This window comes from Phyllopteryx taeniolatus, chromosome 17 (assembly GCF_024500385.1).
Source record: "Phyllopteryx taeniolatus isolate TA_2022b chromosome 17, UOR_Ptae_1.2, whole genome shotgun sequence".
Taxonomy (NCBI): Eukaryota; Metazoa; Chordata; class Actinopteri; order Syngnathiformes; family Syngnathidae; genus Phyllopteryx; species Phyllopteryx taeniolatus.
In genome coordinates, this window is record NC_084518.1 from 4403317 (window position 1) to 4431225 (window position 27909).

General features: G+C 43.5%; 1 protein-coding gene across 14 annotated transcripts in view; it reads left to right on the forward strand.

Moving 5' to 3' along the window:
- auts2a (activator of transcription and developmental regulator AUTS2 a) overlaps nucleotides 1-27909 on the forward strand; it is a 324592-nt gene that overhangs the window by 266123 nt on the left and 30560 nt on the right. For all 14 annotated transcript variants that reach the window (XM_061751398.1, XM_061751395.1, XM_061751400.1 and 11 more), the window contains one exon: nucleotides 22607-22655. In XM_061751398.1, coding sequence (XP_061607382.1) covers nucleotides 22607-22655 — 49 coding nt within the window. The remainder of the gene's footprint in view (nucleotides 1-22606; nucleotides 22656-27909) is intronic.

Consider the following 27909-nt stretch of genomic DNA (forward strand, 5'->3'; position numbering starts at 1 on the left):
CTCCAGGGTCCTGTTTGTGAGTGAAGATGTTTGTCAGAGCAGAAGCAAATACAGTGCGCCATCATCTGATTAGTAGACAACAACAGTGACATCTTCCATATCCTTCAATGAAGATTCATCCAAGAGGAACAAGTGCACGCATAGGCCTCACTGAAATAAAAAAAAAGATTTGCTCCATTTTCTGTTTCACTGCACTCCCAGTCTCTCTAGGCCATGCTGTATCCAGCAACTTAATGTGTGACCACGGTACCTAATTCCAAACATCTGAAGACAATGTCAGAGATATGTCAGGAACAACTTTGTATTAGCGGAGAAATGTTGCATTTGTTTGTACGTAATTGTGTTTTTGTGCCTTTGTCAATGTTTTATGACTCCAAGCTAAATCCTCCAGTTTCCAAGCAGCGAATCGGTCAAATTAGGAGTGACATGTGATGGCATTCTTTGTGTATCTTCTCTCTGGCCACAGTTTTCATGACTCTTTGTGTGACAGTCTCCTGAGCAATAACCGCTGGAGGACAGAGGGAAGAACACTGGAAAAATGCAGACATTTTTGTTCGAGACAAGTCAGTCTCTCGCAGGGCAGGTTTTGTTAGAACTGTCAATGAATCATCGTGATGTCTTGTAAACTATATTATTATTAAATGTAGTAGTAGTAATCATATTACACGTTATGAATCTTTCATCATTCCAGCCATACATGATAACTACAGGACATACCGTATGCTTCCGGCTGTATGTCAACATATGCTAAGTTAAATTGTAAGATACATGCTTATATAAGATATACTATCGGAATCATATCAAAGCATTGTGGGTTAGACATACATCCACTGGCAAAAAAAACAACAACTGCTAGACCAGCACAATCTAATGAACCAATCCCAAATCCATTACCAATCCAATAAGAATTGTTAACACGGTGATTGCACTGTCTTTACAAACTTGCCACTGTTTTAGCTGGTAATGATATTCGAAATGATTGGTTTGGTTTTGTGTCTTAACTGAAGAATACATGTTTTTACTGTTCATCTTGGCCAGGTGTCTCTTGGAAAAACTAACCAGGGGAAAGAACTGTTTAACCGAAAAACCATAGCTGCATATTTGCATGCCTTAACAAAGACAATAATAGTCATGTTCTGTTCAACACTGTCAGTGGGGTATGAATTAACAATATACATATTTTTTAAAAACTCTTAGTATGGCAGTAGTTCTACAGCATTGTAATCTACAGCCACAATAATGAACATATTGGTAACCGAGCATTATCTTTATAAAGGCAGATTTTTTTTTTAGAACCGCATTTCTTTGTATCTCGTTAGTTTGTGCATTTGTACCCTATATTGTTCCTGTGGGCGTATTTCAATGTACAGTATTCATGACCAGTGATTGAGGATGAAACTGTGTACTGTATGTGTGTCCCTGCCAAAAAATGTCCATCTGTTGCAGACATTATTAGCCATTTGATCCACCATTGATCTAGTGTTTAGGTTCATCAGGTCTTTTATGATTTATTGTCACCAGAAATAGACCTTTGGCTTCTCTGTGATTATGCAAGGGCTGTGCATATGTGTGCATGGGATAATGCACAGCAGGCGTTCTGATTATTGGGAGCAGCATTGTCATTCTACAGAAGAGGTTGATTACAGATGCCAATGCTTCCAATGACAAAGAATAATAATAATAATGACATCTGCTTTGGCAATTGAAGGCCTTGGAACGGTACATTGACTTTCTGTTCACTCTTTGTGGGCCGATAAGGGTTAACGTGTTTTTGCAGCCTTATCAGTGAGACTACAATAACACTATTGCTGTTATCTCTCCTCTAAACATTAGCATCTCTGGAGATGCGCTTTCCCAGACCACGCCACAAATGAGTGTGGGTGTATGTGTGTTTATTTTCCACAATTAATTAACAGTTATTAGTGTTCGCGTAGAGCACCGGATAAGATGTCACAAATCATCAAGTCTCAAAGTGCTGCTCCAGCAATTAAGAGCTCGCTCTCACCTTCCCTCTCCACAGTCATTTGGTACGCATCCAGCTTCCTGTTTAAACCCGAAAGCACTAATCAAATTATTTCTTCTCTGAGATTGTGTCATCATTTTTTCAATCCTTAAACGATTTGAGAATCAACACAGCACCTACCCCCCAGTTCCCACCTTTTGCTGATAAACAATGTGACATCTAACTTGGAATATTTTGTTTATCCTTCGATGGGATGTATTTCTGCCCAGAAGGCTTTTTCCACACAGAGATCAAATTGTTGTGTGCTGTCCTGCCATGAGCCTCTTGTTGTGCGTAGGTGTGAGGAGAAGGATATGTGAAAAGGTATGGCGCAGCAGATTAGTAGTGTTTAGTTGCTGATTTAAATGCAGGCTGTGACTTCTCAGGTGCGATCAATTTGTCATGCCACTAAATAGGAATGAAGGGACCTTCAACTAGGCTTCTTGTTGTTTGCAACACCCAGTCCTGGACTTGTCTTTCTATTTGTTCTCCTTTTCCTTTGCAGCTGATGTAAGCTCTGGCCTCTTAGTGCTCTTGGCCCAGAAGTGTAGTGCTGTGAAGTGGTACTCAGTGATGACATAGGGGAACCCTTTTCGATGAGCAGCAGTCGCTTAGTAACGTAGATGTAATAGAATTAACATTAGGCCCTTCAGGATTTGCTCTAAAGACCGCAGCAACTGTTACTGTATCATAGAGTGTCTCTGCTATAAAACTAGTGTTTTCTTTTAATTAAGACAATTTGAAGCAGACCGTTGCACTTAATTCAGCCCTTGAGATAGACTCAAATATGTTTAACTGCAAATTGTTTTAAAAGACAGTGTTGCTGTCATTCTGTGAGGACTAGCAGCATCCATGCATATTGTAGTGTGGAAATGTGACACCCTTTCTGTTTGGATGGAAGCAACACAAGTGAGAAAACCTCCAGTTTACAGACAGAATAAAATGAATAATAGTTAAAATAATTTTAATTTTTGCACGGATGTGCACTCTGAAGCGGCCAAGCAGGCGCCGCACACCACTGCTTCATGGATCTTTTTTTTGTCTCTAAAGTCCTCCTCCTGGCTACCACGCCCAAGTACTCTGACGTGTGCTGTGTGATTAAACGACGACCTCACTGCACATTTACGTCAAGTCAGAGCGCAGACAGAACGCAGCCTGACAACATTCTGATTCACTGTTTACATGACTTTTGATCGGTTTGGGGAAAGGAATATTCTTTATTTATTCCAGTTGAGGTGTTTATATGGAGTATTTTTTTCTCTTTGGCCTTCCAACCCAAACCTCATCGGAATACAAGGCTCCATGTAAACCCAGCTACTGTAACTTGTTTAAAAAAAAAGTGCTTGTGTACTTCAAAGGTGCACAGGAGTCTTTTCCGTTTAGCTAAGACCACAAAGCCAGAGCAAGTGCAAGTTCCTGACAGTACATATCCATCCTCAGCATTCCTCCTCCCAGGGGGCCACCTCCTGTTAGGTGTCAGCAAAATAATCTCAGGTTAACCATTAGGTTGACACGGGCCATCGATCAGACAGAGAAGCGGAGGGTCACAGCTAAGTGCTAGTGACCTGACTAGACCTGTTTTTGTCAATCTAGAACATAAGATTGAAGATCTTCTTCAGGTTGTGTATTGCTTCAGGTGATGCATTATATTATCACACATACAATGGCCAAACGTTCTTACACTTTGGTACAGTCTAATGAGAAAATAAAACACAGTGCTGAACATAAATGAGTACATCACAAGAACAACTGTCATCAATGTGGATGTTGATTAGAAACTCAAGGTTTTCTTACCAATTTTGGGGGGTTTACTCACTCATGAGAACTGTATCTCTATCAGAATTCTGCATTTACAAAAAGCATAAAAACATTGCAGTAAAGTTTTAGATACAACTTTTGACAATTAGCCATAAAGCACAATGTGTGGTTTGATAGTCTTGAACTGCTTATAATAGTTACACAACACATTCTATTAAAATTGGGGAGGGGGAGGGGGGGCGTAGTGTATAATAGTGTGCAGTAAGGTTGTGGATCTCTGGTTAGTCTTTCCATCACTAATGGACATTATTTCCTCATTTTAATTGATGGTTTTACTCGGGGGGGAACAGGGAGAGGTAGTGATTCGAATGTGTCCCTCACATGCCTCTTTGCCCTGGGCCCTGCGATTGGCTGGAAAACAGTTCAGGGTGAATCCTGTCTCTCTCCCAAAGTCAGCTAAGATAGGCTCCAGCTCACGCGCAAACCCTAATGATGACCAGCAATGTCAAAAATGGGTGGGTAAATGGTTTGACTCAAATTATTTCATTGATTGTGACAGTGTGTTTTAATCTGTTATAATCCTTCATAACCAGAGGTTTTCTATTTGCGGTGCACTGTACATGCAGGTCTCACATCCAAATTGAGCCTGCTAAAGTTTTCCTGACGATATTACAATCCTGCATTATTGAACTGTGTGTTAGTCCATCAACTCATGTCAGCTAAAATTGGTGCTAATATTTGTGAGTTGAGGGAAATGCCACATTGGATTGATTCTTTTATTCAGTTAAGATTATAACTGTGGTCACCATGCCTTCCCTCTGTCTGGTCTGATGGGTTCATCTGGTTTCATTTGTTATGCACTCTTGTGTCATCCAATCAGCTACCTTCTTTCTCTTGCGTCCTTCTCTCCCGCTCGTCGTCTCGTAAAGAGTCTGGTTGTCTTTATTTTCATGCATATCTCCTGCTTTCGTCTTTTGGAGTTAGTTGTATAATAACCTCACCTGGATGGTATAAGTCCCTCTCATTCTCAGTTCATAGCTGAATCCCCATAGATGTGTGTGTGCGTGTGTGCGTTTCTCTCACTTTCCCTTCTCTATCTCTCTCTGATGAAGTTCTCATCAGACAGATAGGCAGACGCTGAGGGAACAGTTTCATTTTCCCCTCATTACAGCAGGCACTGGAGAATCATCAAGCTTCAAAGCTGCTTGATTGCATTATCAGGGAGTTGCTGTAGCGCATTTATAATCTAAGCCATGTGACAGAGGAGCCAGACCAGTTTTACTGCATTTGCTTGCAGGATGGAGGAAGAGCTAGAGTACTTGAAAATAAGATCTGGAGTTTATTAACTTTCTGTACTAATTTTAATTGAACGATACTATATTTGTAAGGTGATTGGAATTATACTCTGGATATTGGCTCCGATGAGCCGACAAAACTCCCTCCAGAAGCGCAACACAAACTGGGGCCCCCGGTCCGAGACGATCTCCCTGGGAAACCCGTGAATCTTGAAGATATGGTTGATCAAAATCTCAGCAGTTCCCTTGGCTGAAGGCACTTTGGGCAGTGCAATGAATCCGGCCATCTTGAAAAGTCTGTCCACCACAGTGAGAACTGTGGCTTTACCTTGCGAGATCAGGAGCCTGTGACCAAATCCAAGGTTATTTCAGCCCTTGGTCTGGAGGTTGCAGAAGTCCCAAGCATGACCTGGAGGACGTCTTGTTCCTCGCACAGACCGAACATGCCTCGACGTACTCCCGTACTTCAGTTCCATGGAAGACCACCAGAATCTCCGAGAGATGGCGAACATCGTCCGCCGAACTCCTGGTTGACAGGAAAGCAGCGAGGAGTGTGCCCAGTGAATCACCTGTGGGCGCAGATCGACAGGGACAAATAATCGATTCTTGGGGCACCCGCTTGGTGGGTCTCACCATTAGCTTGCTTAACCTCGTTTTCTATCTGCCAAGTCACTGCTCCAACCACACAGGTTAGCGGAAGGTTCTGGATCTTTGAAAACAGGCTCAGGGTTGTAGAGTTGTGACACGCCATCGGGTTTGACATTCCGGGATCCCGGCCTGTAAGGGAGAGTAAAAGAAAAGTGGTTAAAGGACAGGGCCCACCTGGGCTGGCGAGAATTGAGTCTCTTGGCCTTGCGTATGTATTCTAAGTTCTATGATCAGTCCAGAAGATGAACGTGTGTTAAGCCCCCTCCACCCAGTGTTTCCACTCCTCCAGGGCCGCTTTGACTACCAGCAACTGGCTCACACATAACTTCACTCACCAGAAACATTTATATATACAGTTGCACAATCTTTAATATTCCAAGTATTTAGTCACCAAGTATTTTGGTAACCTCTTTTAACGAGAAGGGCAGAATATTAGAAACATCTCTGAGTATAAAGCATTGTAGTTTAATAAAAATATTGTTTTATATAGTTAATATTTCTCTGACATTGTCAATACAAACCAAGCATTATATGTCCATACATACATTGAGACTTAATCCCGTTAGATTGTGCAGGATGTGCCTCATGTTGTGTCCAGTTAATGTTGGTGTAAAATGTGTCAAACTTTTTTTTTTTTTTTCGCGGGCCACATTGTAGTCATGGTTTCCTTTGGAGGGATGTTATGACTGTATAAATGTATAATCGGCTTATATTATGACATTTAAACAACAAATTAATGGATAACTCGTTTTTCAATCAGGAGCCAGAAAAAAATTGTTCAACTCTTATTCAGTTTACTTTAAAAAGGGCATTGCTGACAAAGACATGTTTGCAATATCTCACCGTTACTAAAAGTGAAGACAATTTCCAATGTTGCTATTTTAGCAAGAAACATGGTCAGCAACAAGTCGACGCACATGACCACATAAAATAATGTGGCAGGCCATATCTGGCCCCCGGGCCTTGAGTTTGAGACACACGTGGGGGTAGCCTGCTTGTTTGGCCCTCATGCCATGCAGTATCATGTAAATTATGTAGCATAAACAAACTACAAATAGTGCAAACCTCTAACAAGAGAGGCAAAGTTTAAATGAAATAAAAGGGCACAATTACGCTATATTCTTATTGATGTTCGCTGAGTATTCTCACATGACTTCATCTGCAATCTAGCTAATGTGTTTTCACCAGCGTAACAGTAAAGTCATGTGGCTTTCCTGCGGATGAATTAGTAATGCTTTAAGATTCCATTTGGTTGAGCTAAATGCTGCGCGCTGTGCTCAACTTGGTCAATATAAGGACCCTGCTCAATTTTTCATGTCCTTGCAAAGTGTAGCCTTCAATTTAACATGCGCTTTTAATCCTGAGAGTGCGAAATTGCTTTTTAATGTCGAGGAACAAGGTGTTTTTTGGAGGTACTCTTGAAAAATGCATCAGCGAGACATGAGACAAATCAGTGTGTATGTGTGCATGTGTTTATGTGAGTGTGGGTGTGTGTGCTTTCTTGGCAGAAAGGAACAAAGCAACACCACAGCAAAAGAAGCCAAACCAATATGTTGTTTTGACACCTCTATCACCTTGGGGGGGATCTCAGTTCCGACAGGCAATGACATTGTGTGTGTATATGTGTGTGTGTTAGCGCCTGTACAGAAGTGCAATGATGTGATTAATTATCTTTCTGGTCGCACACGTGTCTGTGGATATTTTTAGTGCAGCATCTATGCACAGATCTAGCATATGGCACAACATAGAAAAACATGCCAACTGGTATGTCACATTCTGATGCCAGTGCTTTCAAGCGTGAATTCATGAGCAGTGTCAGGTGTTATTGTGCCTGGAGCGCAAGTAACTGTGAGGAGTTTATAGGCCTCTCTGGCTCTGTTAGATCCCCCTGCAGACCGCAGCCTTTGATCGAGTCAGAGCCTGGACTCCATCGAGCATGACTAAAAGGCACTTCTCCAATATCCTTGGTCAGAGTGTCAGTGAACTCTTTCTGAATGACCTCCTCAGGGCCAGCCAACCACCCACCCACCGTTGCCATGTAACAATGCAGCCATCAGAGCAGACTAATCAGCCGACAGCAGAGGAAAACACAGCCCGTGGTCCTTTCACTGATAGCGCCATTCAAAATGTAGTGTTTTAGCGCTTTAACAAACGGAAGCAACAATAAAATGACATTATAAAAGATTTATAGAAAAGTCATTCTAAATCTTGACTTGATATAATAATAAACTCAGTCGGCTATGAACATAAAAACCCAGACAGTCAGCCGGATTGTTAGGAATTAAATGTATTTTCCAAACAAATGTGACAGATTAACTGCAGATGAAAGACAGTGTCATTGTTTTACTGTTGAGTATATAAGCCTATTATCCTATAGCCTGAATCAAGCATTGCTTCAGTTTGGGATCCAAGTAAATCCCAATGCTGTTCCTGTCTAGCCTTTCTACAAACATCATTACACATCAAACAGTTGTCTACTGTGTTATTGGACAGAGCAAGACTATATTCATCCATTCATCTTCTTCCACCTATCCGGGGTTGTGGCCATTCTCCAATTCCACAAAGCAATTGGAGACGTGTTGGGCGAACTTCCACAATCCCTCCAGGATCGGGCCAATCCAGAGCCATGAAATGTTGCAGAGACATGTCCACCAAGAAAGCCCTCCAACATCCAGATATTTAAGTCTGGGTGAATCTCTCCATCCCCACCATACGCATTGTTGCTGGTGCGCTGCTTACCCCTCGTCGTTTTCCATGTCCTCGCCAAACTCCTCCCACACTAGGACTTCTCCTTCTGCTTGACAGCATCCCTCACTGCGGGTGTCCACCAATAGGTTTGCAGGTTAACTTCCACAACAGGGATCAGCACACCAAAACACCTGAGGACAACTAGTTTCTGTGTGCTACCACCCAATGGGCTGGCATATCTAGTGTCTTCAGTCACTTTTGCAGTTCTTTTGGCAGTGTTGACCTCTGCACTTTTTACTTGGTAGATATCAACACTTGCACAACATTTATCTAGTAAAATGCACACATTACATATACATCCTATGCATTGGCCCAGAGAGAGAGAGAGTACACACAATCTGTACCCTGGGACCCCGGGTCCACTCAACTAGGCTCTTGGTAAATGTGCTGCTGTCACTCAGCCAACAATGTGCACATTTATGACCCAGAGTGTGATGGTGGTTCAGAGTTTGTGGTGGAATGTGTCCTGCGGGCAGATGTCGTCTGCTCTCAAAGGCATCTCTATTGCATGCAGACAAGCAGGGCCTTATGTCTCGGTCACCAGGCTCACATCCACGTTTCTATACCAGTCCCCTGTTCCATGCCAGCATGCGCCCATGTGGAAATCTACTGGTCCACTCTAAGCTCCTCTTCACCACGAGAACCACTTCCAGTTGACAGACCAGGCTTTTGTATGACATGAGTGGCTATGGCGCTTTCACAGTTGTACTTGGAAATGCTTGACAACTTAAGTCTGGTTCATTTGACTAGTGGGACTGCTGTGATCCATGCTGAAGAACGCTTTCATGGCCCCAACGTGGTTGAAACAGTTGGGCCTGTTATGCACGAGCACACACACTTGTGTTAAATAAAGCTGATTCTGTTCTACGCTGGAAAACAGTAAAAGCTTAGTCATTGATCAGTTTATGTGAGAACAATGGTTGTAAGAGTGGTTATGGCAGTTGATAACGTGTAACTCCTCACCATTTAACTGTGTCGTAGGAGTTAAACTGACTACTGCATTAGTACACGAGTCAACTTTACTCCTCCGCATCGAAGTTTGAAGCTTAAAGTCAACTAATCGCAACTCACCTATTTTTGGTATCTCGTCTTCCAATCACCCAATATACAAAGGACTTTCAACTCACCTGCCTGCTTTCGTCACTGGACTATAACGTTCTATGCAGCAGCGAAACGTCCGGCCAACAAGGCGATACTCTTCATACAACTGCCAGGTCAGAGAGTATGAAAATAAGATGGTGGATGAGAATACCGGTCAGCTTCAGCTAGCTTCAGCTGTTCCGATCGCCGCTAGTCTTATCATTAATATTCATACCAGCGGTACCTCGGTTAGGAACGTTGAACGTCCTTTGTAAATTTGACAAGATGCCAAAAATCTGTGATTAGTGAATGTCAAGGTGGAGAAGTAAAGTGGACTTGTAGACTAGTCAACTAATCGGTTCTTCCTTTCTATGCCGGTGCGTCAGAATATGTCTTAATGTGAAACTGGTCCATGGCTCAAAAAAGTCGGGGAGTCGGGTACCGCTGCACTGTACCGAAAAAGAAAAATCAACGATGTTATCGACTTCATCGCGATAGCATAGACAAAAAATAATCATCTTTATTTGTTCCACTCCTACTGTGTAACGTGGTCTAATTACATGCTTATGTTTTGTGTACCCACAATTATTTGCATGAAATCATAGCAATTATGTCACATGGGTGTACTCAATTGTCAACTCAATCACTCCCCCCAACAGTTACTAATGATAACTACCAACAGTGTTGTACTGTACCTAAACGGGTTCAATGAACGAAAGTTCATGAACTAGTTCATATTTTGGGCGAACGTGAACTGAATTTGGTTCTTTTCTACCTGTTGAACTTCATTGAGAACGCGGTCATTCTGGCGCCTGTGAACGGTTTTCCAATGGTTTAGTTAAAACGCTGTAAGATCATACTGTCATAACAGGAATGTATTTTGTTTTGTAATATAAGAATAGATAAAATATGCCTAAAACATTTTGTTAATATAGTCCGCCAGAGCTGCGAGGAATGCAAAGTTATCAATGTCCTTTCACCATCGTTCCTGTCATACTATGTTGCATGTTTTTGTTTGCACATTAAGGACAAAAGTCCTGTTCAGTTTTAATTCCTCATTTTAAAAAAGACCATTCAAGCAACACATTTTCCTCAGGTTTGATTGTACTGTGAAAGCTGCAGCTTATATTGAAGAAGATTTTCATTTTTTGGAAGGCGAACATAGTTCAAAATGTTGAATTATGAACCATAAACTGAAATAGTTTATTTGTAACAGTGAACTGAACTTTGCACTAGTTTGCGTAGAAAATGAACTTTCCCAACACTGACTACCAACATGTACGATAGCAATCAACTGAACAACAACAAAAATAAAACCATGAGTCAGGAAATTCAGTTTTGTGGTGTGAACAAATGGTGCATGCAAACATGCTGAAGCATGGATGAGTGCAGCACAGTGTGAGTGCCAGAAAGCGGAAGGAAGGAAGAAAGAGGTAAACCACGGTATCGTGGAACTGGCCCTGTGTAAATGTGCTTTTCATGGTATCCTAAACTTAAAAGTCTGTCCTTGTGGTAGCCTTGATAGCTTGAATATATTGAAGAGTATCGTAAGTTTGTATGTTCTATTTTATGATATTGCGCTATCTCCAATCAGAGATTTAGTGAAGCTAGGCTCTGGGAGCTTCTGCCAAAACATGACAACCCTGCTCAGGTTTGTCTTCAGATGGCCCTTTATTGGTTGTGACAGATAAAGGGATCTGCGATCTTGTGAAGCATCACATGCAATTGGTGATTAGCCTCCCTGCTGATAACGCTCTATGCTAATCATTGTAAACATCATGTTGCGCTTTGACACGCTTAGGCTTATCTGAAATTGTTTTAATTGTTACGAGCGTTTAATGAGATCGTCTTGCAGATATGCGGCATGCCAACTGGGCCCGAGTATGGGGTTGTACTCCTTCAGATGTGCCTGGCTGATGGGGATATTAGATAGACACTAACTCCTCTTGCTGCGCTATTAATGAAAGACAGCCACAAGCCAGAGTGCAAATCACATAAAAAGGTCTGGAGTCGAGGCGGTCATGAAATATTTAAATATACCGGGCTTCAAAGCAGATGAGGCCTCTCACTCTTGTCAACAGACAGACCCCCTGCAGTCCAGTCATAGATCGAGTCTCTGGCCCACAACCAGTTTCACATGTAGGTCACAAACCATCGGCTCACTTTACTGCCACCAGGGGAAAAGAGGGAATTCACAGATGAAATTGTTCCTGTCTCCAGATGTACACTTGGAAAGCAGTTTCCACTGCTGTCCAACTGGTCTCCTGTGTTCTAGTGTTACAGACGGGGGAGAGGGGGGATGAGCAGCAGAAGTGCGGGGCAAGGGTTAGGCCAGGGAAAGATATTCAAGTAAGAACTCAGTGGACTCTGACACCTTAAAAAAATGCTCCTGTCACATAATCCCCCATCACATACATGCTCACACACATGCTTCTCCAGCCACAATCATCAAGTACACTATCACAGAAAATGGAAAATAGAACTCCATGTATTAAGGTCTCTGTTGTCTATAAGCAAAAACAGTTCCTTTTAACGTTCTAAGTGAGAGCACAGATGATCTAACAGTGCCCCAGGTGTTGGTTTCACAAAAGACTTTCAAGTTCCATTTGGTTAAAAAGCTGATAAAAGGGCAGGAACAAAATCTTCCATCGCATCGCACTACTGTATAAGCACCTTGCCATTTGATAGAAACGACCCAGTTATTAACCAAAATGTATCTGGTCAAAATGGATGGAATAATTTTGTGTATGAGATAGGTAAATCGAACACTGACTGGAATGGTTGACTGAAAACATCATTTCCATCCATTAACATCTTCAGTGCGACATTCATATTCTATTGGTGGATGTCATTGTTTACAAGTTTCTATTTACTACTCAGAAATCTGAAAACGTTTCTAGTTTTACTAGTCAAGTCTTTCTACGCTATCTCTAAAGGCTTCTTTATACTCGCGCGGGCGGCGACCGCAGTTTGCCTTTATAGTCGAGCGCAACCCACGCGCGCAGTTTTGAAAATGTACTGCAGTTCTCCTGCAGTTGTCGCTACGGCTGGTATTGGCTAGGACACCACAGCGTGGAGTTTACTCTGCATTTTTTGGCCATTTCCGGTAGCCGTTTTTTGCTTTCCTTTCCGTAACAAGGAACAAAGCAACAATGGCGACCGTGGAACAGTGTCTGCTCGAACAAATGGACCTAGATGACCAGATGATACGTTAAATTATGCTGCAAAATCGATCAAGAAGGCGGCGGTGTTGGTGGTATGTGGAACCGGGAGGAACAGTGAATACGTCCAAAATCACGGAAAACGGACCAATCACGAGAGATGATCTCTGCGGCATTCATTCATAATCAAATGAAAGTCAGCTCTCAAGATTGCCTGATTTGCAGGCTTCACATACTGTACCCATATTGTGTCACATCTTTTAAAGGTTTAGGATCAGCTAGTTGAATGTTTGCGATGCATCATCCCATTTATCCTCAACATAGCTGTCAGCCCTCCCGTGGCGTTTACTGTTGGCCGAAAAATGACATTATATTGCTCAAGCCCTGCAAAATACAATTAGATACCCCTCAATGACCAGTGGGGGTATGATGCGATACAGGGAGGGTGTACATGAAAAGAAAAGAGGCGAGACTGGGGGAGGGCAGGCATAGACCTCCCTGCTGGCTTTCGATGTCCGTGGCCCATCTTGTGTCCCCCTCGAGGGACTATCACGAGGCCCCACTCTGGAGCTGTGATATGTGTGAGTGCAGTGAGGTGACAAGGGCTGTCTCTTATGATGCCTGACAGAATAGTCTTGACAGAGCGATTCAGAGGCCTAATCCCTTCGCCTGTACTTCTCGAGCCGGGTGTTGCTCAGGGGGTCTGTAGAGGGTCAGATGCGTTTTAAGAGAAGGTCTCAGTGGTGATTTCCTCAGTACTTTGCTGTAGTCATTCCTTTTTAAAAGACACAGCATGTTGTCTCTTCCCTGCTACCTCCCTCTTTGGGTCCTTGTGTGTCCTGTCTCGCTCTTCTCTGTCTCCCCCCGTGTTGTTTTCTTCTGCGCTTTCTACCCCTCTTGTTCGTGTTCCTTCATCACTCTGCCTCCCCTTGTGCTCTCGCTCCCTTTGCGCCTCTGAGAGAAAAGAAACAAAAGGGAAATCATATCCCTGCCAGCACAGTTGCTCTTAGTTGGTATTAAGACGAAGCCCCATGGAGGAGGTGGGGGGTTTTGTCTGCTGAGTCCCCACAAATAGAAAGAGAAGGGAAAATTTAATTTCTGAATAAGATCACAAAGCAATGCTTGAGGGGTGGGGGGGGGTGGGATACTGGGGTCAGGTGTAAAGAGGTTCACAATTCTCATTTGTTGTGACTGAAATCAAATGGTGCAATAGATAGACAAGGTTACCCTGAACAAGCCAAGGAATTTCTCAGAAAAGCAGTTGTATTTGACCATATTACCAAATTCATTCTTTTCACATTCTCTCAAGTCTGTCAGTGATGCAAAGATGGAAGCAAGAAGCACACAAAGTTTAGTTATGCCGCCGCTGTACATTGATCAAGATATTCAATTGCACCACTTGCATTGTCCCAGACTATTGGCATGGGAGGGTAATTGCGCCCATCTCTACGACTGGTAGTGCTGCGACCCATTTTAATCAATCAATCATTTTTGTAATGTACAGGACTTCTCATACAAACATGCCATCACAAATTGTTTTCCACAATTAAAGCAGGGTCAACAAACATTTGATTTGAGCATTTGAGAGAAGTTTTTCCACCCATATAACAAGGGTCCCTAAGTCCTCTTTCCACCCAGCAGTGCGGCATTTCCATTTTTTTAATCTTTATTTTCTTTCTAAAGGGGCCCAAAGTCTGTGGGCCTTTACCAGCCCGCTTTTCTGAGTCCTTTTTTGGTTTTCCAGGCACTGTAATACAATAAAGGTCGCTAGTGTAGAATGCAACAAGATACACTGCTGTATGTTAATTGGTCGACAGAGAATCAACACCTTTCTTGTTGTGAATAGAAGAAGAAAAAGAAAAAGCAGGAGGGAAGAATCAAAACTGTTTGGATTTTTGTTTACAGATAATGTCTACACAAATGTCGTTACCATTGCGTTTTGCTTCATTCTTTAAGTCAGTAATTTAATTTTTTATTTTTTTTCCCCATAATTACATACACACTGTTGTGCTTGTCGTACTGTCATGTTCCATCATAATTCTGCCTACACAGCCTGCATTATAATTGCTATCCAGATCAGAATTTACAGTTCTGAACTGAATCAAGGCAATTCAAATTAAATTTTAGTGCTGGAAACAAGTGTACACAATGATTTACAGTTGCTGTATAAAGATGGAGATGTGCCCTTTGATTTGGGACTCTGTCATTATAGGAACATGAAGCAAAAATCCTGCCTACTCGGCATGATGTTGTGTGTTTTGAGGAGAGTTGAAAGGGGAGCTTATGACTGACTGGTCTGAAATTATCGACGACATCGCGGCCCATTTCCTACATTCCACAGCAATGTCTGCAATTTCAGTAAAAGGGTCTCCCGTTTCTCTTGCGACGAGGCAGAGTCGCGGTGATGAGTGCATGGGGGGACTGGGCCACTGGTGTGTATGGGATGGAAGCAAAAGTGTTTGAGGAAGGGAGGGTTAAACCAATTTTCTTGTCTACGTTGTTTTTCCAAAGCGAGTCCCAATGGCAGCGACATTACACTGATGCTCGGTGTAGTGGGTTAGTTTCTGCTGACAGCCAAGCTCTTTCTGCACCTACAATGTCAACTGGATCTGATTATTGCCTACCAGATCCAGATAATGTCGGCCATTGATCAGGCTATTTATCTTGAACCCCCACAGCGCTGGCTTGCTTTCACAGACCACTGCCAGATAAGCAGATAACATTGTCTCTAAAGGCTTTTAACAAGCGGAAGAAATACTTTCCCCCCACTTCCCTGGCTGACATATGATGTGAGTCTCATATCTTTTTTCCCCTCAATACACACACAAAGGGTGGGCTTTTGGAAAGTATTACCGTTGAATTAGACACTTTCCCCCCCCAACAGCAAAAGGGTCACAGAATGTCAATCGCATTCTGGGTGATAAATGCTGCTTAAATGAATTTAAGGAAACTGTGCATGGACAATAAATTCAGGTACGATACTAAAGTCAATTTGTTAGTTCAAAACAAATTTAGAAAAATAAGTTTTTACATCTCCGTGTCAGAATATTTGATTGAGACAGTTGACTAAACAAGACATCAGCTTTTCCTGCAGTTTTTCTTCTTTTGGCATGCCTTGGCGTCCCAGTTTGGTTCTGAATGCTGGATGTACTTGTCTCTTTGTGTACGGGTGTGTGTTTGCTTGCACAGCTGTGTGTCGTCCTCACATTAATAATAGCAGTGAGTGACAGATTAATTTATGTCTGGCTGTGTGTCTGAGGAATTGGGAAGAAAGGGCCTGTCAGTGCTGCTTGTCGGGAGGGGGTAGAGATTAGAGCCAGTTGTCGTTGACAACCCAGCGCAGGCTTTGGGAGATAAGGTTGGATAAAATGAATGAAAAAAATCTTCAGACATTCATCATAGGAAACCATTGCGAGGATGGAGTGGGAGGACTTTGTGGGTTTGCGTGTGAAGACAAATATTTTGTTGGTTTTGTTTATATTTGACCATTTGGTGTATTTGTATCACGCTGTATTTATTTCTCTGAAGACAGGAGGACATTTTAAATCCTTGTAAAACAGGTTTTATTTGCTATGAATTGTTCACAGAGAAAGCAGTAATTTTCTAATCCTAATAATCTAATACAATACTTGAATTTGGTGCTATCTTGGGCCATTGCTACTTCTGATTTCTACATCATCTGAATCATCTACACATAACAATCCATCGATGCATTTTCTGTGCCGCTTGTCCTCATTGGGTCGCGGGAGAGCTGCAGCCCATCCGAACTGACTTTGGGCAAGAGGCGGACCACACCCTGGATCGACCGCCAGCCAAAGCCTTAAATCAGAATCAGAATCATCTTTATTTACCAAGTATGTCCAAAAAACACACAAGGAATTTGTCTCCGGTAGTTGGAGCTGCTCTAGTACGTCAATTGACAGAGAACACTTTTGAGACATGAAGACATTGAGAAAAACAGTCACTGAGCAAGTAATTAACGTCATTTCATGCTTTCTTCCTATTGGTTGTTTTGCTGACAGCTCTTGTATTGCCAGCGAGAGGCGGACACTCTGTGATGATTTCTCAAAAATCTGACACTGCTTTATCTGTGGCTGTTTTGTCTTTGGTCACACGAACTATACATCCTTTATCATTGCCCCTGTCTTTCTTGGAAATGTACGACAACTGTTTTTGAGCTAGGATGGTCAAAGTTTCCCATCTTTTGCCTTTGCGCCAATATCATACAGTGCAGGCTTTAGCACTTGTGGCGGTGCTCATGTTACTGTTTAAAGTTGTAGTGGCTGTACACTTTGTCACATACTAAGATTAACTCAACATATGATATCCATGACATGATGTTATTACGTCATTGGCTAAGACCGCCCCCCTTTCCTCTGATTGGTTGCCTCTGTGTCGAGGCCCCAGCCCTCACTACTGTGAGCGCACACGCGTTTGTTATGTTGACAGCACTATCTTAGCGGTGGAGATCTTTGCTAGCGACGTAAGTAAGCTCAAGAAATTCGAATGACCTGATTTCAGGCCTCTCGGCAGAAAAACTTCTGGAACTGAGGAATGCGTGGATGATTTGAATTCATATTTCACGTTTACTGAGGGACCACAGAGCCAATATAACATCCCAAATACTAGAAAAAGTTGGTTTTGTAAAATACGGGCCCTTTAAACCATCAAATACATCTTTAATTATCTGCCTATTTCTGAAAAAGTGCGTTTGAGCGCGGTGCACTTCCTGTACTGTTAAGCACCACTGTGGCTAATTTACAGCGTAAAATAACCACTTTGATGTGGCGCCGAAGCACTGTTGTATCAAAGCCATGAGGAGCTGCAGTGTTGGCACAGATTAGGATTAGCTAACAGTGTTACCAGCCTTAGATTCTGAAAAATGTGTTATAATAATGTTCGTCTACGTTTTCACATGGGAGGGGAGGGTATTGTGCGGCGTTATCATGCAGCACGCCGTTATGTGAATTGACAAGTGTATCTCGGTGGTGGTGGTGGGGGGGGAGGGAATGTTTTTGTTTGGTGATTTATCCATGCACCACATAGGGCCTACTAGTTCAAATGTTATTCCGCACTGGGGGCTCTGCTTCCGCGAGTGGAAGCAAGCAGCCGGCCGCTGCAAACACTCGCCGCTGAGCGGGTCGTAAGAGAAGATGACCAAATGCCAGGAGGAACGTCTCGGCAAGATCCAGCCCATTGGTTGCCATTCTAATGAAAGCTCTATCGCTATGGGCCCAGCCGTATGTGGGGCAGGATGAGGACTTTTTCACCGCATGAAAGAGAGCTGCCCCAAAAATGAGCTAATCTCACCACGGCAAGAAATTTGCTGTAAAACTGTCTCTAATTCTTTATTCTTAGGGTATTTTGATGGAAATAGTCACAGACATTATTAAGAAACCAATTGATCTGTGGGGAAATGCATAATGCCTCCTTTAGGTCTTTATGTGTCCTGAATATGCCATGAGTTATTGGAGTCATTGTCGTACTACCATCTGTACTAATGTTTACGTTCAGAGTTAGATAACACTAAAATGATTGTTTATTCGAATATTATTGTAGATGGCAACTCATGTTACACTTACCAGTAATATTTCAAACAAGGGTGCATTTGATGTCATAGCAAGAAAGCGCATGAAGCTTTTCTCTGTGATTGTAATCGAGTACAGAGTTCCTGTAAAACTGAACTTTGGTTGTTTGTGAGGTTGACGATGAACAGGCTGATGTTTTCCACATCCACAAAAAGGAATCAAATGAATATGACAAAATGTCAGGAGCTGATGACAGAATGACCAGACAATAATAAGTGAGATGCATCGAGTCCATACAGACATTGTGTTCCATGCGCAGATGATGTTTTGAAAGAAAGGAAGCCGAGAGTGTGTAACGTGCGTGCCGATCTCTGTCAGAATTTCATTGGAATTAAAAATAATGTGCACTCAGGAATCTGGGTGCTGATTGTTCGGCAGAGTGGCTGTAATCACAGACTTGTGGTTCCACTCAAATCTTATAAGCGTTTCAAATAAAGAACAGCAGCTCATTCATAGCGGCTGCTGCTGGACTGGGTGACTTTTTCTGGCTGTTGAAGTTATGTGAATACATTTGGGAACCATCCAGGTCATGTGCTTGAGGCCAAATCATGATTCTTGGTCACGTTCTTGTTTTGTCCATTCTAAGCACATGAATAACTGTTTGTAAATGATCTGAACACTATGTACCTTGGCCTACAGTACAACGGTAAGGTGACTTCATGATTACATCTGTGAAACAAGATGTACACAAGCATGTATGCAGTATAACACAATCTGTTGATGTAATAATGGAACAAACACATGGTCATGCAGGCTAGAGGTTCTAGAGGAGCCTTTATAAAGAGCATCTCTCTCCTCCAAAGCTCCACCCAAGTTTCCGGACTTTAACTAGCCACCTGAGGCCAAACCTTACTGGATGGTACTTAACATTCTTTGTTCTGTGTCATCAATTCATCCACAAACAGCCAGATGAGAGCCCATATCCATACGCTGAAGCCTGAGCAGCTGACTGCAATTTTAGAGAAATGTGTTGCCTCCACTGTTTAAGGATTTGGTTGGCTGGGCCGTGTTAAGCCCATTTCCCATGACTTCATGTTCAGAAGGCCAGTTCCAGCCAACGTGCCCTCGTTTTCTGTTACCAAGGGCTGGAATAGCATCTCAGTTATGGGCTAAGTCTGTTTTATGCACTGTGGTTGCAGAAGCTGAGTTGGCAGAGACAGACTTTGCAGTGTGACACTATTGTCCATTCATTGACCTCCCTGCCAGTGGGTTAATACTCATTAGACAAGCTATTGGTGCAAGGGTTTGCACCATTAAGAGCCTTACGCTGGAATGTCCAGCTTTTGTTTGGGATTTAAACGAGGCAAAGTGTTATCACTGCTCACGTGAAAACGACATTAATAATTTTTGAACAGAGATGTTGTCAGGTGATCTCATTTAAGACAGCCAGTGTGACAACAACACAACTATAGTAGCGATGTTTGCACCAAGCAGTAAAGTTCAGTTCAGGTCAGACGATACAGTCTGATGCTGCCACCACCATGCTTCACTGCTGGGACTGTATTGGAATACACTGCCATGACTAAGAATTTTTGAGAGGGATTCGTTGCTGTGATTTACGATGCCTTGCTGCGAACAGTAAAACAAGCGGTCAACAACTGGACCAAAGCAGACCAAACCCTAACTGCATTGGACAGGTGATGAGGAGTGCCTGGTTTTCTCCACACATACCGCTTAGGATTTAGACCAAAAAGTTGTACCTTGGTCTGATCAGACCAAAGAATCTTATTTTTCACCATATTGGAGTCCTTCAGGTGTTTTTTTTTTAGCAAACTCCATGCGGGCTTTCATGCGTCTTGCACTGACGAGAGGCTTCCGTCGGGCCCCTCCGCCATAAAGCCCCGACTGGTGGAGGGCTGCAGTGATGGTTGACTTTCTAGAACTTTCTCCCATCTCCCGACTGCATCTCTGGAGCTCAGCCACAGTGATCTTTGGGTTCTTCCTTACCTCTCTCACCAAGGATCTTCCCCCCCGATTGCTCAGTTTGGCCGGATGGCCAGGGTTCTGGTCGTCCCAAACGTCTTCCATTTAAGGATTATGGAGGCCACTGTGCTCTTAGGAACCTTAAGTGCAGCAGATTTTTTTTTGTAACCTTGGCCAGATCTGTGCCTTGCCACAATTTTGTCTCCGAGCTCTTCAGGCAGTTCCTTTGACCTCATGATTCTCATTAGCTCTGACATGCACTGTGAGCTGTAAGGTCTTATATAGACAGGGGTGTGGCTTTCCTAATCGAGTTCAATCAGTATAATCGAACACAGCTGGACTCCAATGAAGGTGGAGAACCATCTCAAGGATGATCAGAAGAAATGGACAGCACCCGAGTTAAATATACGAGTGTCACAGCAAAGGGTCTGAATACTTATGGCTGTGTGATATTTCAGTTTTTCTTTTTTAATAAATCAGCAAAAATTTCAACAATGAAGTTTTTTTCTGTTGAGTACAATATTTGGCTACTCCACCCACCTCTGGTCACATTGCTATGCCTCCACCCCTGATAGGTCAGCTGACCTGCTTTTGCACAGCAGCTCGGGACAAGAATTTTATCACACAAACAAACAAACAAAATTATAATGTTTCAAGCAGATAGCGCACTAGAGAAAGCATCTTTCCAAAGTGATGGATTTGGGCGCACAGGACCTGCGTATTCGACTATCAAGTATTGTCAACAACATTTTTGCTAACACGGCAGTCTGTTTGCGTATCTCAGTTCATAAGCAGTGTGTGTATTCCAAAATATTGTGTCGTTATCCCTCTCAACATCTCATTAATACAGCAACAGGGAATCTTAAATATGTTGCGCAGAGGAGACGAGAACTCGCACACCGAACCAAACGAAACGTAGCTGAAGCGGGCCCCTTGTGGCCGACCGCTGAGCTCTGTCACCTCCGGCGCGGTTCTGTTCTGAAGTGGACCCTGAGCAAATAAACTGAGATTTAAAAAAATATATAAAAATCCCTCTCGGGCGCTATGAAGTTATGCCATAATTATAGACTGTGTGCCGAATGCCCTTTAGGCCTGCGTTGCGTTAGAAGTGGCCTTCGGGCTGCGAAGATTTGTGTTGCGGCAGTACCCTTGTGGGGCGTTCAGCAGCGTCTGACATCACGTCGCGCCGTCTCCTGTGCAAGAAAGCCTCTCTTTCTGCCTGGCTCTTTCACACCCCCCCCCCCCCCACCCCTTCAACCCACACCCCCCCCACCGCCGCCGTTTTTCTTCTCTCTCCACTTGCTCAACTCCCCCTCGCAGTCGCCGTGCTCGTGCGTAGCTCTGATGAAGCTCCTCTAGCTCGGGAAGTGGGAGGACCCGAGCGACCGTGAAGGCAGCAGCAGCAGCAGCATCGGATGAAATTCAGGCGAATTTGGGAGCGAGAACGGAACCCGCGGCGGACACAATCAGCGGTTTTCGAGCGCCTCTTTTCCCTCGGATTGGTTCTCTCGCAGCAACAGTCCTTTGACCTCTTTCGGATATTCCGGAGCGTATAAACACATCGATCGGCCAAAGGGATTTGCTTTCTCCCTCGCCCCCTTTGTCCAAACCAACGTCTTCTTCTTTCCTTTTTTTTCCGCCTTTCGCCACCTTGGGGGCCCCCCGCGCATGGCTGCCCTCGACGCAAACGGAGTAGACCTCTTCCTCTCCCTCTTCGCCGGCTGTGTGGATTACGCCGTTGAATGAAAAGCAGAATGTGGAGCGAGGTCGCATTGGGCAAAAGTACTTGTTGTCGTTGCCACAGTCGAGGTACGGTGGACGCTTATCACGCGTGCAATTTGGAATCTTGACACTTAGGCGAATGTATTGCATCGTTTTCTCAAACTATTGCTGGAGAGAATGCCGGCCACGTAACGAGCGCGTTTGTTGACGGCGATCTTTCGGTTTCTGTACAATCGGACGCGTGTGGCGATGTCGCAGCTTTGACTCGGGTGTCGCGAATCCACCAGACCGCAAATAATCATTTTTTTTCCTTCCCGAGCACAAAGTGGCTTTTTGAGGCGCATTACAATCTGTCGAGGCGATGCGTTCTTTTATTATCCGTCTTTCAAATCCCATCGCCGGCATATTTCAGGCGGAGTGCAAAGATGCCGTCGGCGGTGCGGGCACGGGGCAACAGTGCCACCAAGTGGGTAAAAAAGCAGTGCCGTTGGAAAGCCGTCGATCTACTGTACAGTCCTGGATTCTGTTGACGTGATCTGAATCTTGCTGTATGATTGACACAAGTGCGTCTTTGTTTGCCTGAATGCAATGTTCAGTCTCGTCTCATTCAAATGTGTTCCCGAGATCAGTGATATTTCAAAAATGTTTTCTGTTTTTTGTTTTTGTTTTTTTTGATTCCAGGTTTCTGATGCCAGCTCAGAGACATTTTTCAGCACAGCTGCACTTAAAGGTATGTGCGCTTTATTCGATTTGTATGTTGTGCTCAAGCAATGTTTGTGTGTATGATGAGGACACAGGTGTCTTTCTTGATTGTTTTTTTATTTTTTTTATTATTATTATTATTGGAACTGCATTGTCCCAGCATTGTAATAATGCAATAGCACGTAGACAAACAGCTGGTTGCATCGTTATGTTGTTCTGTGTCCAAATCAAATCAGTAAAACAGTTTTTACACGCGGCATGTAATATACCCGCGCTGCCAATGTAATGTTGTGTCTCAGCAAGCCCTTCGCCAGTTGCCGTCGAGTGAGGTGTTGTCAGGGAATGGAGCGAGGGCAGGAAAAGGCATCTCTTCATGGCCACCACACCGCATGCGACCTCATTATCAGGTCGCTAATGTGCTGTTAAAAGCAGACTGCTTTTGTCTAGCTCAGGGACAACGGAGGTGCCCCCCCCCCCCCCCCCCCCCCCCCCCCCCCCACGCCCCCAACGTGAATGGGCATCGCTATGCCGGAGGGGGGCGCTTCAATACTCGGGCCGTGGCGGAAACCGGGGCGCTCGCTGATAACGCGTCCTCTCCCGTCCGTCTACCTTCTTCTCCTGCGCTTCTCCTCGGCGCAGACCCATTTCCCACATTCTGCCCTTTGATTCCCTCCAGGGCTTGATTTGCGGCATTCGTCGGGGAGGGGGCCTCAATAGCCTTGACAGGGAGGCTTCCTTTTGAACGGACTTCTCCACAGACCGATTTGGTTCCCTTGAAAGGATTAGGGCCTCCTTTGTGCAGCTTAAATCAACAGAGGGCCACCCTCCTTCCCTTTCTATGAAAGGACCTGACCAGGGGAAACCGTACACAACATACGCGTACATTCTGCCGCACGGTCGTTTCCGTACTCTTGGCCCTTATTTCCATTTCAACGTCCCCTTTTCAGCCCTTCTTCCTCCTCTTCCATATGTTAACACGTCTTGTACTGAAATAGGCGAGTAAAAGAATCCAGGTGCAAAGAGAAGAGGGACTGTTGGTATTTTTATTGTGAGGGTTTTTGTTGGCGGGGATTACCATCAATCCCAAGGCTCTAAACCACAGGACAAACAACACATTCCGAGGAAAAATACTAGTTGGGGCTCAACTCATTTGTGAGACAATGCATCCTCATGTTTGTCAGCGGGCAGGTGCAAGAAGTATCCGTTTGTTTGACGTTAATGGTTTACTTACGCTCAATACGAGACTATCTGCCTTTGAAAAGATAAAACAAACAACATTCAAGAATTAACATCAGGTAGAAAGTGGCAATCAAAGCATCTTTATTAAGGCGGACTTTGTTCCAGCCTATTATACAAGCTCATCTCTCATATGCCCATTTGAAGAAAGTAGCGACACGAAACGTGTCATTTTATTGCAACAATAAGCCCAAAATCCCAACAAACGCCATTTTCGAGTCATTTCAAAGCCTCCGTCAGTTCTTGTTTTCATCCATCCTAAAGAAGTATGTTTCTCTTTTGCCGTAGTCCTTAACGCCATTCTTTCCAGTGACAATAAACCCCCACGACACCTCACTTTCTCTCCCTCCGCCCTAATCGCTCTTGCTTCATTTTACCCAGGAACGGATTTCATTAACTAAGAGTCATGAAATGGAAGCTCTAATTAGCATGGATGTCAATGCCTCTGCAGGCGTCCTCTTGCACGCTCACCTGATACTTTTGCTCTGCAAGACATTTAGCGTCAGCCGGGGGCATCATTTTCAAGGAAGTCGGTATCCTGCCGGGACCACAATCCGACGATTGAAGCGCTGTGGCGTACACATGCTGGATATGACGCAAGAGCACAGCGTATGACCCCAGAACCCCGCTGACAGATCCATGAAACAATTGAAACAGTTTTCCAGAAACGCCAAAACTGTAAAAGATCACTCTATCCTTTTCCCATCCATCACAATGAGCCTTAACGCTCACTACGAATGTTTTTTTTTTTTTAATTCAGCCTGAGTGGTAAGATTAGGATAATGGCACCTTCTCTGCACTGCTTCCGATGTGCTGAATGTGCTGTGTACAGTTTATATCTGTAGTTTGTTGTTGTAAATTGCAGTGGTTCCGAACTGCCCTGCATTATACTGAGAACTGTTTCTTAAATTTCCGTAAATAAAGTACAGTAAGACATTTATAACACATATATAGAAAATACCTTTCAGTATGATGCAATGCAGATATACAGCACTACGAACTTAATGGCTTTGAAATGAATACCTCGATGACAGCCAATCATACAATACAGTACAGCCCTTAACAGATTATGCATTGAAGTTTATCTGAGGAATTGTTTTTTATTTTATGGGTGCGTTAGTGAGGTAATCCCCCCCCCCCCCCCCCCCCGAATTACATTGAAGTTCCCTTTTATGCTGCAGATTAACTTGCAATTTTGCAATCAGCATTTCAATCCTGCAAAATAATGTCCTTAAATTTCCATGAATTTCCATAAATTAACATAAACTCCCATGCTGGGTTCTTGGAATTGTACAACCGTTTGACAAGTGTACACTATATATATATATATATATATATATATATATATATATATATATATATATATATATACACACACACACACACACACAGTATACAAGAATCATTATTTGCAACAAAAATCACATACTGCGTACTGTAATTATTTTGTCTTATAATTTCTGTTGAAGGTTACAAAGATGTCTTTTGAAAGAGCTGGTCCCTTGAGGGGCGAGTTCAGTGCAGCGTGCACACGGTGTAGTGATTCTCACCCCCCATCTCCACTTCCACCCGCAGCACAACACTGATTTCACAGCGCTTAAGTGGAGTTAATGTGAAAATTAAGCGAGCAGCGACGCCAGCGTGAAGAGTGCCATCGGTGAAGTGTGTCAGGCTTGAGTGCTTCTGTCACTGGGGAGGAGAGTAATGTGCGATGCGGAAGGTGTAATTTGCAACGCTGATGGCATTGTTTTAAAAAAATAGCCAAAAGAGAAAAGCAGGGGTGAACGTACGTGGCAGATATCAGAGCTGAAGAGCTCCCTGGATTGTCACGGAGAGCTCTGCAGGCTGCAAAATGGCCTGTGAGGGTATTACTTGTGTGTGGGAGGCTTGTGTTTCTCTCGCCACGCGGCAATCTCTCTGTTTCACGAGAGGGAGGCGGGTGATGGAGCTGTGTGCACTTCATGCCCGGGCAGCCACCTGCTGTAATCTCGAGTGATATAGAGAGCAGCGATCATGCTGCAAATCACCGAGCCGCCCCCTGGAAGCCATTGAGTTGACTGGAAAGAGAAGGTTGGCCTTTCACAGCCCGAGTGTCGCTTTACTACCTCGGGCCCCCCATTCGCTGCCCTCATGCTGACCTCACGCTAACCTCCAGCGTCTGTGCGGTCTTGGTGGCACGAAATCAGTGCTGTTTGTGGAACGTGACCTGATGTGCAGTGGAAAGATGACCTGGCTACCATTTGCCTGTTGGGCCTTCTGAAGGATGGCTGCAGTCAAGGACGATCTCGTTTCTTCTGACTGGGGCAGAGGAGGTCACCAGGAGGTCACTGCCCGCTCCCTCTTACATCTGTAACCGCTGCAATAAAGCATTCTTGCTGCTGCAACTCAACCAAAAACTCCATTGTACTTCTCCAGCACCAATTCATAGCGAAGGCTATCTGTAGCCATGTTTCCTATTGAGAAAGTTTAGGATGATGATCGTTATATATCGTCGTCGTCAGGCGGACTCTTTGCACCTCCAAAATGACTACTTTTGGGAAAGTTTAAAAAACGCCATCTTGCATGAGTTCCCAAATACCGCTTCATTGAAGTTGGTATTAGACCTTATATTTCCACCCTAAAATCATGTTAAGTCACTAATTCAATATGCTAAAATAATCACCAATTTATCATGCTGTCATTGTTTAAAATCGTAGAATACGTAGCCAGCACGTCACTAGCACATTAAAAGTGAGCGCTCATGCCAAGCCCTTGGCCGTAAATAAAACCCTTTAATATGTCACAAAAACAACCGCCTGTGTTCCGCCATCTTCCCACCAAACTCTTTTTCAAAGGTCTTTAAGGCATGAGTGCAGCGTATTAAGCGGAAATGAATGTATGCGTACGTGGACTTACCTCCATGGCTCACTGAGCTTCCCTCTGCAACAAAGCATTACAGCCATTGATTTCAGCAAAACAAGCCTACTCAAATCTATCTAAGCATACTACTTTCACTCATCATTGTCTAAAAAGCATGCAGACTTACAATCTAGGCAACAAAGATTCAGCCTGGTTTCGACAGAACGTGAAAAAAAAAAACATTTTTCCAGACAAAATTCCCAGACATTTTGAGTATTCAAAAGAGTCAATAAATTTGTTCGTAAGCTATTTTCACCCCTTTTGATCAGTTAGTATTGCCTAAAAATAACAGACGAAGTGGGGACAGACTAATAGTATTGATTTCTGAAAAAAGATGAACTTGACCATATTTGGATATATGGGCTTTCCGCCTGACAGCAACGATATGAAACAGACCCACCCGAAGGACACATGAGCCAGCACTTGGGTCACTAAATTGTAAAACCCATTCTTTATATAATTGTAGGGTGCATGACTTGGTTTGGATGTGAAAATTGTAGATAGAAGATGGGCTCAAATGTGCGCACATAGTAGCACTTGTAGTCACTGGTAGTGTAGTGCTTAATTCGTCTGACTTCCATTTCAGCGTCAATTCAGTTCCCACTCAGTGATGGTTTAAATTTTTGTGTGAAATGAAAGGTTGTCTGTCTCTATATGTGCGCTGTAATTGACTGGCAACCAATCCATGGTAGAGCTGTGCCTTGTAATGATAAATATCGTACTACGATATGAAAATGTCTAGCATACCCTCTTCCAGAGCCAGTGCCGCAATGTCCATGCAAAGTCTCCTGCAAAAATTCATTCACATTAGTTCTTGCTTCACCTAAACATGGGATATTGTCATCTTTGGTAGCTCTTGAAGAGATCTTGTGTAAAAGATAAACAAAAGACATTGATGTTTAAAAGTTCCTACGGGTGCTTTGTCCCGGTGGGTTCCGCCATTTACCTGTGCCGGAAGTAAGCGCTTACTTGTTTTGCTGAATGCAGAAGTTGTTTGCGCATATACCCTATGCACACAACTTTTTTTTTTCTTTGTCTCATATCTGCATCTCTTCCCTATGTGCTCGTTTTACATAGTGTTCAGCTTGAGACACCGCAGTCGAATAAACTCGCATTCCTAAAACTCAACCTCAGAAACGGTTCATTTA